Source organism: Schistocerca gregaria, chromosome 2 (genome assembly GCF_023897955.1).
Source record: "Schistocerca gregaria isolate iqSchGreg1 chromosome 2, iqSchGreg1.2, whole genome shotgun sequence".
Taxonomy (NCBI): domain Eukaryota; kingdom Metazoa; phylum Arthropoda; class Insecta; order Orthoptera; family Acrididae; genus Schistocerca; species Schistocerca gregaria.
The window spans coordinates 960,748,084-960,761,252 of NC_064921.1; the positions used below are offsets into that span (position 1 = coordinate 960,748,084).

The 13,169-nt window shown below is 41.3% G+C and overlaps 1 protein-coding gene across 1 annotated transcript in view; it reads left to right on the top strand.

Moving 5' to 3' along the window:
- LOC126336070 (sodium/hydrogen exchanger 9B2-like) overlaps positions 1-13,169 on the top strand; it is a 195,417-nt gene that overhangs the window by 144,645 nt on the left and 37,603 nt on the right. The window contains exon 9 of the mRNA XM_049999551.1: positions 4,763-4,927. Within this exon, the coding sequence (XP_049855508.1) occupies positions 4,763-4,927 (165 nt within the window). The remainder of the gene's footprint in view (positions 1-4,762; positions 4,928-13,169) is intronic.

Genomic DNA, 13,169 nt, shown 5'->3' on the forward strand with positions numbered 1-13,169 from the left:
TGTACTTTATACCATTTGCTGTCGGACGAAATGAGAGTCCTTCAGTCTTCCGTACGATTGCAGGTTCGTTCACCACGTCTCCAGCATCTCTTCAAATGCATGTCAACGGAGATATGTGGAACTCTCTAGATACTTATGAGAATGTAATTGTAGAAGAATAATTAATAGTCTCACCTATCAATCAGTTGAAATGAGTTTTTTTTTATTTCTTCTGGTACAATACAGTATATCTATAAAGCTGTAGTAGTTTCAAGATAATCTTAACGAGAACAATAGTCCGAAAAACAATATTCAGAATAATTAAAATCCAGAGAACAACAAAAATTATATATAAATCACAGATGATAATATTGTTCATATCTTTCTGCAATATTGTAGCGTCTTTGATTCCTACACACATCACAGAATGTCAAGCAGTGATATCACTAATAAAATTGCTGATATTAAATTGTGACATTACAAAGTAACGAAAATATTTTGCGTGGATGGTTAGTATCGATCAACATTTTTAATATTGATAAAGGAAAAAATAGAAAGCAACTAAGTGATTCGGCTTTTAGTAATTAATGGCCAGGCATTATTTCGGCACTTGTTATGTGCGCATTTAGAGCAGTTACGCTAGAATTTAAGGAACACTGTTCACTAGTTATCACTTTGCTTGAAGAGCCAGTTTTATTTAAGACAAATTGTTACCTGCCCTTTTACTTGTGAGTGACACCCTACAGAATGTTTCTAGGCAAGCTCACTGTACAAACTTCCAAAGTTGCATTCGCACCCTACTGCAGTGCACGAGTGTATTGCATGTACTGTGAGTGAAGTAATGAATTATTGGGCACAGAATGAGCTATGGAATTTTAAGTTAGTCATTAGCACTGAGAATCGTTAAATTACTTGTGTACAAAATTAAATACTGTATTCAAATAACATTTTGATCAACATTTTGTGTGAAGTTGTAAGAGAGACGGCAATGCAGTGTAAAATTAAAATAACTTCTTGTCTGTTTATACCATATCTCCTGTACAAATAAAATGCACATTTTACCGTCATTCAGTATTATCTATCTTAGCGCACCGAGAACAACTTTAATCCGACACGCAGAATTTCTTTAGTAGTCTACTGCAATTTTTCCTCTGGTTCCCCCTGCACTTTATACTCCGAGACTACTTCAGAAGTCAACAAGCGTCGTGATATATTGAAGGAACTTATCACAGATTGTCCTTACACGGACCAACTTTGACCGAAAACCAGCGAATACAGTTTATATTTTACGATACTTTGGTCTTAAAAAGATGTGTACGTCATCGGACATGCTTTTAAGTCAAAAACCAAATAAGTCGTAAGATGTTGGTCGGCTGGTTGATTTGGGGGAGGGGACCAAACAGCGAGGTTAGCGAAGGATAGGGAAGGAAGTCGACCATTCCCTTTCAAAGGAACCATCCCGACATTTGCCTGAAGCGATTTAAGCAAATCGCGGAAAAACTAAATCAGGATAGCCAGACGCGGGTTTGAAACGTACATTATTCTCCGAGATTGGTAATGTGCAGAAGCAGGAGCTCTTTTGGCTATATTAAGTACTCGAATATTTCGTGAGTTTTCTTTAACGTATTCCCTTAAATAGATTTTCCGTATGGAAACTGATACTTTATTTTGTCAGTTGGCTTCAGAAGTGTCGTATCGAAAACGTAATTTTATTGACTTCTCTTCCAATGCGATACTACACCTGCAAAAAACATGATTGCATTCTCTTTATATGAAGTCAAAGATTCTTTCGGTAGCTCAGATGGTAGAGCACTTACCCGCGAAAGGCAAAGGTCCCGAGTTCGAGTCTCGGTCGGGCACACAGTTTTAATCTGCCATGAAGTTTCATTCTTGACAATGTTTAAATCATAAGACGTAGAGAGCAAGTTAACTTTAATAGCACAGTGAAAATTTATTTCAACCTATGAAACTGAAATTTCAACCCAATATACCGTTCTCCTATCAGCAGAAATTACTAAATATATTTTAAAAAATTAAACATAGATTCTAAGCGCTTCTGTCACTCACCTGCTAATGAAAACTAAAGAAACTTTTCCCGTTATTTTACATTCCTGTACATTTAAAACAACTTGTCAGTCTTAGTACAACTTTAAAATCTGATTAAGGTATGACTGAATGCTACTGAAGTTTGCATCACACGTTATTCTCTTGACAGTTAAACAGGTTTCAATCAGCATCTCACTATCTATAGCCCTGTTTACAGCTGTTATCCAGGAGACGCTATTTCTTTAAGAGTTTCTATACAGTGACTGTGTACCACAGAGAGACGTTCTTATCATGATTTGTTCTATTAGGTTCATATTATCTAATGATTGTCAGCTGTTCCTTTAATCTTGAGCCACAATTCCTGCACATTCTCCTGCGTAGATATAAACGTTTGGAGTTCATCTTTGTGAAGTGACACAATTGCCTCTTTTTGAGATTTAATCTCAAAGTTACTATCTTTTCTTCTAAAGTCAAAGTTACTGAATACAGATCAAATTTACGATTGAAAACGATATTCTTGCCACTTTAGTTACAAGATGTTACACATTTTTGCATACGCAAAACTACTTCCAGTCACTGTTTCAAATAAAAAGGCTGTTCAACGCAAGTCTCGACTTTGAACTATTGTCAAAAAGAATATCATCTTCTTTCCTGGCATTAGAAGTCATTATTAACACTATAACCGACATGAAGGTCAAGAGAGAATTCAGCTACTTTGTTGAATCAAAAAAAATGTTTTTCAGTCTCAGTTGCACAATATTTTACATAATTTTACTTTGCAGATTTTTATCACCATCCTCTACCATATTTTCCCTTTCCCAATCGCCCACGCTCCACTTTTTCTCCTCCCCCACCCCCCACCCCCCACTTCCAGCCTTCACCCTCTCTCCCCTCCGTCCACCATTTACCTGTTTAAAACAGGCCACAACTGCAATCTACGGTGTTCTGATATGTAGTTCTGACACAGACACGACCAGCTGCTTACGCAACAATGTAAGTAACTTCAAGAGTTACGTACAACACTATTCCTCACTTTGCAAATAGTAGAAAATAAATATATTGCTTTGTTTTTACCTCCGACGATGATCCAGAAAGATCGAAATTTGTCACACCGAAAAAATGTGCAACTGAGTATGAAGAAATAAATCTTTTTTAAATTATCATTAATCATAGGTACCAGCTCTTGCCAGCAATTTCTCGATATAAAAAAATTGTATGAAGGTTCTTTGCATGAGACTCTGCGGTTGCTTTTAACTTCAGCGCGCTTATAAATGGTCGCTTCCGCCGTCGCCCAAGAGATGTCTCTAACAACGTGTACTCTTTGTAGACGGCGACGTTAAATAGTGAGCGATGAAAACTTTATTCTGTTTCATGTCTAATGCGACAGTTGGAAGAGAAGTATTAATGAAGAAGTTTTATAAAAATATACGCTATCGCTCTTTGTTTTTCGTTATAAAAACGATTTCTATACCAACGATAATGCGAGCATGAGTTCATGAGGTCCTTTTTAATTTAGAACGTTATACCACGCTACAACTAATCTCTGACAAATTTCGTAATCTCTCCTCTATACCACAGTCTAACATAGCTCCAGTAAAAAGTTCTACAGTAGACCTATGTCATAACTATAAATGCCTATAGTTGTGTGCTTCTGTTCGACGTCCTTCCTGAAAATAGGTACCAGTCACTTGGAAAGCTTCTTTACTCCAGACTGAAGTTAAAAGAGGAGCAAGTTCTTCCCATACGTATAAGTATGTCATCAGTTCACTGAAAGGAGAAACCGCAGGCCTCGGTAAAACAATTCTGGAAAATGAATTTAGTATTTTGACCTTCTCTTTGCCAACCTCCGCTTGGATGCCATTATGGTCATAGCGTGTTAAGATTGCTGATTTAAGTAAAACCATACTTAATAGGATTTTATGTCACATCGATATAACCTGTCAATTTCCATTTGATTATCCGTACAAGAAAACCGTGACTGATCTTTTGTTAACTGGATGAAGTGCCATTCCACTAGGGCTGATCGTCTGTGTAACTCAACTGGTAATCACAATTATGCACCCTTACAGTCTTTTCTACTTTCAGAAACAACTTCCTAACACTTAAATCTACACTCGATGTTAACAAATCTCTGTTCTTCAGTAACGCTTTCCTTGCCATTGCCAGTCTACATTTTATATCCTCTCTACTTCGACCATCAACAATTATTTTGCTCCCCAAATAGTAAATGTCCTTTACTACTTTAAGCGTCTGATTTCCTAATCTAATTCCCTGAGCGTCACCCGACTTAATTCGACTACATTCCATTATCCTCGTTTTGCTTCTGTTGATGTTCATCTTATATCCTCCTTTCAAGACACTGTCCATTCCGTTCAGCTGCTCTTGCGGGTCATTTACTATCTCTGACATCGGCGAACCTCAAAGTTTTTATTTCTTCTCCATAGAGTTTAATACCTACTCCGAATTTTTCTTTTTTTTTCCTTTACTGCTTGCTCAATATACGAAAGATCTCTCTCTCTCTCTCTCTCTCGTTATGTCATTCAGAAGTATAATAGGTTGAAAATAAGTAAACTGTTTATGTATCTGTCATTTGCGACAGTTGAAAGGTGGAACCACAGAGAAGTAATGATAAAAATGTCCAGCCGGAGGTATCTACTTTTCTTGTCTTGTTTGGTTGTCGGTGTGAGGTACCCCTGGCACAGTGTGACGCAGCTGAGTGAGTGTGTCGCCTCCGCAGCCGTTCGTGGTGCCTCTGCGAGTGCTGATGCTGCTGGGGGGCGGCTTGCTGGCCGTGTTCGGCAGCGAGGCCGTCGGCTTCGACGGCGCCGGGCCGCTGGGCTGCGTCGCCGCCGCCTTCGTGTCCTGCGCCTCGTGGACCAGCCAGGGCGTCGACGTCGAAGACGTGAGTCGCCAGCCCAGCTCCATGATGTCACGTCTCCACTATGCGCGGAACACTTGCACGAGAAGTTGGAGGGACCTCTCTGCGGTAGCACTCACCGCTGTTTTATGGGATGCCGCATTTACAAAATCTAAATGTTAAAGTGCTACACAAGAATGCTGGACATTAGATGGGTAGATCACATAACTAATGAGGAGATATTGAATAGAATTGGGGAGAAGAGGGGTTTGTGGCACAAACTGATAAGAAGAAGGGACCGGTTGGTAGGACATGTTCTGAGGCATCAAGGGATCACCAATTTAGCGTTGGAGGGCAGCGTGGAGGGTAAAAATCGTAGAGGGAGACCAAGAGATGAATACACTAAGCAGATTCACAAGGATGTAGGTTGCAGTAAGTACTGGGAGATGAAGAAGCTTGCACAGGGGAGAGTAGCATGGAGAGCTGCATCAAACCAGTCTCAGCACTGAAGACAACAACAACGTTAAAGAGAGTGAGGTGATAAGGATAAACGATTCTGCAATTACGAAAGATCTCTCTCTCTCTCTCTCTCTCTCTCTCTCTCTCTCTCTCTCTCTCTGTCTCTCTTTCTCACAGGTTCCTCCCTGCATCGTCGCTAGAAATACTGCTTCTTTTATTTACATGTCTTTTAATATTGCAATTACAGTGCTAGAAAACAGGTAGATTTAGTCTCAGTTTAATAAGTCACGGCTGCAAAATACTAACACGAATTCTTTACAGACGAACGGAAAAAATGGTAGAAGGCGACCTCTGGGAAGATCAGTTTGCATTCCGTAGAAATATGGGAACACGTGAGGCAATACTGACCCTATGACTTATTCTAGAAGCTAGATTAAGAAAAGGCAAACCTACATTTCTAGTGGTTGTAGACTTAGAGAAAGCTTTTGACAACGTTGACTGGAATACTCTCTTTCAAATTCTGGAGGTGGCAGGGGTAAAATACAGGGAGCGAAAGGCTATTTACAATTTGTATAGAAACCAGATGGCAGTTATAAGAGTCGAGGGACATGAAAGGGAAGTAGTGGATGGCAAGGGTGCGAGACAGGCTTGTAGCCTCTCCGCGATGCTATTCAATCTGTATATTGAGCAAGCAGTAAAAGGAAAAAAAAAGAAAAATTCGGAGTAGGTATTAAAATCTATGGAGAAGAAATAAAAAATTTTAGGTTCGCCGATGACATTGTAATTCTGTCAGAGACAGCAAAGGACTTGGAAGAGCAGTTGAACGGAATGGACAGTGTCTTGAAAGGAGGATATAAGATGAACATCAACAAAAGCAAAACGAGGATAATGGAATGTAGTCGAATTAAGTCGGGTGATGCTGAGGGAATTAGATTAGGAAATGAGACACTTAAAGTAGTAAAGGAGTTTTGCTATTTGGGGAGCAAAACAACTGATGATGGTCGAAGTAGAGAGGATATAAAATGTAGACTGCCAATGGCAAGGAAAGCGATTCAGAAGAAGAGAAATTTGTTAACATCGAGTATAGATTTAAGTGTCAGGAAGTCTTTTCTGAAAGTATTTGTATGGAGTGTAGCCATGTATGGAAGTGAAACATGGACGATAAATAGTTTGGACAAGAAGAGAATAGAAGCTTTCGAAATGTGGTGCTACAGAAGAATGCTGAAGGTTAGATGGGTAGATCACATAACTAATGAGGAAGTATTAAATAAGATTGGGGAGAAGAGAAGTTTGTGGCACAACTTGACCAGAAGAAGGGATCGGTTGGTAGGACATGTTCTGAGGCATCAAGGGATCACCAGTTTAGTATTGGACGGCAGCGTGGAGGGTAAAAATCGTAGAGGGAGACCAAGAGATGGCTACACTAACCATATTCAGAAGGATGTAGGCTGCAGTACGTACTGGGAGATGAAGACGCTTGCACAGGATAGAGTAGCATGGAGAGCTGCATCAAACCAGTCTCAGGACTGAAGACCACAGCAACAACAACGTTTCCGAAAAGCGTTGGGCACTACAGCATTGTTCACTATTAACCCCTTTGTCATACTTAGAGAGTTCGCTAGTGGAGACAAATGCGTACCAATTGTAAACATCATGAGTCACACTGGTGGGAACGAAAGTCAAGCCATACTTTTTTTATGTGTCAGGTACGGCTGTATTTAGTATGTACATTATCCAAAAAACAATAGCAGGTCATGGAAAGGAAACACATGCTTATTACTGAATAAATGTAGCGGTGGTAATATTAAAAAATGTCCAAGTGATGGCAACTAAAAGTGTGGAAAACCACCACGTGAAACACCTCTACGACTGCAAGTGCAATATTGGGCCCATGTTTGAAAACATATCAATCTGACGAGTAAGGAAAATAAGACAACAAGGATGTGCTACGTGTACATGGAACACAAAGTACGAAGCGAAACGATGACGTGGGAATACTTGCATTGTATAGTGGCGTTACATATACCACAATGCCTTCGAAACTACCACTCCTTGCAGGATTACTACTTTTTAGAGCTGTAGCTGTTTTCCTATTACAAATGCGTTCAAGCGGAGCATTTCTTACTTTAATTACACTTCTTGTTGACGATACTTACGTTTAGGCATCGTGTTATTACATTCCTTCTGAAGAAATCAGGTTTGAACATCTACGGAGATTACAATTTCTGTTGAAGTACTCCTGTGTAAAAAATCATTTTTACACCTTGAAATATCGTTTGATATACATAAAGGAACAAGAATTAAATTAGTGTTAATGTCTACAAGAGTAGAGAGACGCCTCAACATGCCTCTGCAAGAAAGGACAGGGAAGGCATGGGCGAATGGGGCTCAACTTTGTACATTACTGCACATTTGAATTATTATTTAGAAAGACTGCAAAAATTTTCTTTACTTCAGTGAGCACTTGAGGGTAAAATAATATAACCTTAACGGTACAGGCTTTAAATGAAATCAGACAACTCTTAAAAGCTTTTAGTTGTGCGTGAAATAATGCACATAAACTCACAGTAACACCCAGGTTGTGGGGCGGGCCGGCCGCGGTGGTCTCGCGGTTCTAGGCGCGCAGTCCGGAACCGTGCGACTGCTACGGTCGCAGGTTCGAATCCTGCCTCGGGCATGGATGTGTGTGATGTCCTTAGGTTAGTTAGGTTTAAGTAGTTCTAAGTTCTAGGGGACTGATGACCACAGCAGTTGAGTCCCATAGTGCTCAGAGCCATTTGAACCATTTTGTGGGGCGGCGGGTAGAATAATAGGATATATGTTTTGTAGTTATGCTGTTTGCCGTTCTCGACACTGGCTCTCTATCTACAATATTGGCAACCAGAAAGTGATTAGCAAAACGTGAAGCCTGTAATTAGACTTCCTAGTGCCCACTTCATCTGAGAAATACATTTATAGCTACAGCTTATAGCTCTGAGGAATTAGGAGATTGTCTGGGATTCATAATCAAAAACCATTCTCTCTAAAATGTTCACTATATTCTGAAAGTCACAGACCAATAAGAATCCACACAATCCAACTACCAGAGTAGTTCAGAGTCTAATGCGCTAATGCAACTATAACTGTTCAAATTAAATGTTTAAGTGAATGCTCGCCATAATTTGATGATAATGTTCATCAAATGCCACGCTAATAATGGTAGAATGTCTGTCCTGCGGCAGCACGTGAAAATACGACATACGCAAACTAAAGATAGATCATTAACGTCATCCCAAAATTAACACTTCACTCGAAAATGATTTCATGGTTACGCGTATCCCGAGTAACTTATTACTGCATCCGACGCGACGCGACTCCCGGAACAGGTGGTGCGCTATCAGCGTCTGGAGAGAACTGGGGCCTTCCTCTTTCTCGCGCAGCGTTCTTACATATAAAGCCGCGGTGCGGATGGCTAAGGGAACGCCTGATCAAATCTGCTCTTCCAACTAGCCGCTGGGCTAGTAATGCACCACTTTAAGTTATCGAATAAATCATTGCTTCCTTTGCTGATGGCCGATGAAGCTTTCAATTTAATTGTGCAATCAGCACACAAGTAAGTAATCATAATAGAAGTCTGACGTGGGTAAGTCAAATATTTTGGGCGAGAGAATTAATTTAATTACACTACACGCAGTAGACGAGCTCTGAACTTGCTCTTTGGAGATACGCAATAGCTATAGTTTTATAGTTATCTGTTGAAACGTCTCACATTTTTATTATTATAGCGGATCTTCCTTCTACTTAAATTTAAACATCCTAGCTTTATTTATTCGCCTACTTAATCTATCTTGCTTCCTTAATTTCTAAGACAAAAACCAGAAAATCATGAATTTCAACTAAAATTTTGATTTGTGAGATCCAGAATACTGTTTCTAAACTATTATGCAAAAGGAATCTAAATATAAATTTTTAAGTTTCTAGCTCTTTTCTGTTGCGCCAATGATTTTTACAGAAAAACATCCAAATTACGAAAATGGTTAAAGTTATTGAACTGATATCCAACACATATTTACTTTGTAATACTCCTGACATGCTAGAAACTTTTCAGGTCATTTGCTTCATTTTAAAGTATTGCGCCATATTTATGACGTCAGAGCTAGTTAAAGCGGACTAGGCTGGCACACAATGGAAAGACTTATGTGAATTTTATAAGGCGTGAGTATGTTGCTTCCCTACAAGCTGAACCTTAACTGGGCTCATGCTGTGAAATTTAAATCGATTCAAGGGATTTATCAATAAAAGAGCTGTACAACAAATGTATTAAGAAATCTGAAGGCGACGCTTTAAGCGTATACAACAACTGTAATAAGAAATACGAAGGTGAAATTTTTAAACAATGTTCCGAGCCACCTTTTGGTACTGCAAGCGATTCGCAAGGGGCGGTAGAACCCGTGACACTACACAAAAAAGGAGTCCAAATTAACTGGTTCCAAAACATACACAAGACTCTTACTACAAAGACAATAAAATTAACACCCACAATATGGTGTGCCAACAAATGGCTGAATCTCACACTGTGGGATTAAATATAGGGATTAGCTGCACACCTTTCGTCAACGCCACTCTGTTTTAGAATATAAAAAGGACAAGTAAAAAAATCCTGGTATTAGGTGATATAACAGAGAGCTACAGTAAGTTAATATAATTTTTCTTCATTCGCAAGATGCAGAATTTGGTTGGAAGACCCGAACTACCGGTCTTAAATGGACAGTTCCGTTAACACTAAGAGAGCCCAGGCTCGGACAACTCCACAAGGCTGGCAACATGAACAAAGATGGAGCGTTAAAAAACACACCAAGCTTCAACTGTTCTCAATGCCAAAATTTACCGAATGTCATGTTGTATGCCCCTATCCACTTGTCTCACCAAGGACCAACGCAACAAACAGGAAGCATCTAATCAGAAGGAAGTTTCGCCACGGGAGGCTGAACCATGTCAAACAAATCAAATGGTTTAAATAGCAAGCTGATAGTTAACGGGTATCGGCTTCTCTCAGAGGTCCACCCAGTTAAAGAGCATTAACGAAGTTCGCGCACCTTGCAAGACACTGGCTAGTATAATCTGTCGTAACTGCAGTTACAACAGCATTGCTGCACTGCTAAATGTAAACAACAACTTCAAGCTCGTCACCGGATATTAAAGGAGATACGTAAACACGCAGCTGGCGGTCCAGTGGAGCGCATAGAGTAGCACTCTGGCACAGGCGGTTGTTTGCATCATCAGTTCTTAGACCGCGGTGGAAAAAGCCCCTCTTCCCGCTATACCACGAACTACGGCGGATCGTGGCCCACACGCCCGTCGTAGTAAACACAGCCGCCAAAATCGGACATCCAGGTGCTCCGCACGCCTCACGAGCCTTCCAGCTAAGAACCAACTGTCTCCTCAGCGGACTATGTAAGAGAGAGAGCCAGCTCGACATAGACCTCATAGAAGCCGCCCGTAGACGCCCTCTCGGCAAAGATAAGCGCACACGAAAGCTGGTGCGATAGATTGATTCGCGACACAGCTCAAACAGTATCACGTGAAACAAATAAACGAGTATCTACATAATGGGTCCACGTATAAACGAGTATCTAGATAAGAGATCCGCATGTCGGCTCGGCTCGTATTTCGATAGTCTCGCGCGTCACTATGGCTTGTTTCGGAAGCGTCGTCTCTAATCGGTTAGGCAGCGATACGGTACGGTAGGGAGTTAATCTTTTATCAGGGAAACCTGTCGTACGGCGGACCAACAAGAGCATTCGTTCGCTACTGGACTCGTCGTATGACGAACCGATGAAAGCATGTCCTCACAGAGCAAGAGCACGAAACAATTTTTTAAAGAACTTCACTATTTTCAACATAGAAATATAAAATTTAATACAACCAAATAAGTTTCAATTCCTTCCGCTTCTATCTTATCATTTCGTGACTATGTGTTTTGAGTGAATATACACGATACTTTCACCAGATGGGGACAAACTACAGGAAACGATCCCTGAGCGAAGAAGGAGCAGAGTAGGTCAAATGGACATATGGCCGGAAATGCGTCCCAGGCCATCCATCGGAGTTGGAGATAAAACATCTTTGACAGTGAACACCCCCACACAGTTATAGACAGCTAAATGGAAGGGGCCAGTTGTCACGCTAGCTGCACACATTTAACAGAAGCACTAACTGCAGCTCATGCGTACAATAATAATCGTTTATTAACAGGAATGTACGTCAGTATCATAATATATTAAATTTTGGTTTGTGGGAAGACGTGGTGGCACTGATGAACTTAATCTAACATAGCACACTGAATGATTTCGAACTACTGTAGCTGAAATTGGCCAACAGCCATACCCCAGTGGTAATACCTGTTCCCGTCAGATCACCGAAGTTTAGCGCTGTTGGGCTTGGCTAGTACTTCGATGGATCGCCATCCTGGTCGTCAGCAGCGTTGCTGCCTCTGGATCAAGTAGTCCCGGGTTCGATTCCCGGCTGAGCTGGAGATTTTCTCTGCCCGCGGACTGGATGTTTGTGTTCTCTTTATCATTTCACCGTCATCATCATCATTCGTGACAGTGGCTACATTATATTGTGAAAAAATTGCACTGTGTAAAAATTGGGACTTTGAAAGGGTGCTGATGACCGAGCAGTTGAGCGCCCAACAAGCCAAACATCATCATTATCACCGTCCAGACTCGGCAATCGGGATGCCCTTGTGAGGCAAAATGAGGAGCTACTTTATTGAGAAGTACCGGCACCGGTCACGGAAACTGACAACGGCTGGGGGAGTGGTATGCTGACCATCTACCTACCCCTCCGTATCCGCATCCGATGATTCCTAGGGGCTGAGGATGACACGGCGGCCGGTCGGTATTGTTGGGCCTTCAAGGCGTTTTCGGACGGTGTTTGTTTGTACTTGAAATTAAGAGAGTGAGCGTTCTGTCTCTCAATAGGTAAGCACTTGATCCACTAATGAAGTAAGCGTCTGACAGTCCCGCTGACTAAACTGTCAGCAGTGCAGACAACTGTAAGGAACTATGACGCTGACTGCTGGCGACTGCTGGACGGTAAATGAATGACGACTGTCCGGGAACTGCTGGAAATGGCCGAGGGTCGGCGTGCGGTTGCTTGAATCGTGTGCTCGGCGTATGAATGTCATCCCGTGAACTTTTTAGTGGATGCATCGAATACATAGCCGAAAAAAAATGCGACACCCTTGAGGACAATGTCATTTTATTAACAAGTTTTATGACAAGTAGTTCATCATTGTAGGATCATGAGGTGACAAATTCAGACCAAATGACACACACATGTCACAGTAAACAGTACACAAACAGTCACGTTGCCTCGCAGAAACCGTATGTGGACGGGCACTGCTCTGCTGAAAAAGTAGAGCATCTTCCTATCGAAGAAATGGCAGTAGGACGGAGATAACTGCCTGCGAAGTGTGGCAAGCGCGGCTTATTTTACGTCGCAGAAACACCAAATGTGACCGTGAGTTGTAATTGATGGCCCCCACACCAAGACGCCTGGAATAGGACTTGTTTGGCGTGGCCGAATGCACTCTGGAATACGCAGCTCACCAGCTCTACGCCATACACGTGTATGTCCACATTTCACATACAGACAGAACCTATTCTCGTCACTGAAGACAACAGAACAGCATTCCACTCTCCAGTCAATTCTTCCACGAGCCTAGAGTAGCCATGCCTGGCAGCATCATGGTGTCAGTGGTAGCTCGACAGAAGCTTACGTGACCTGAATCATTCTGCAAGCAGACGGTTCCCAACAGTCGTTGACAGCAAAGCAGGTGAAA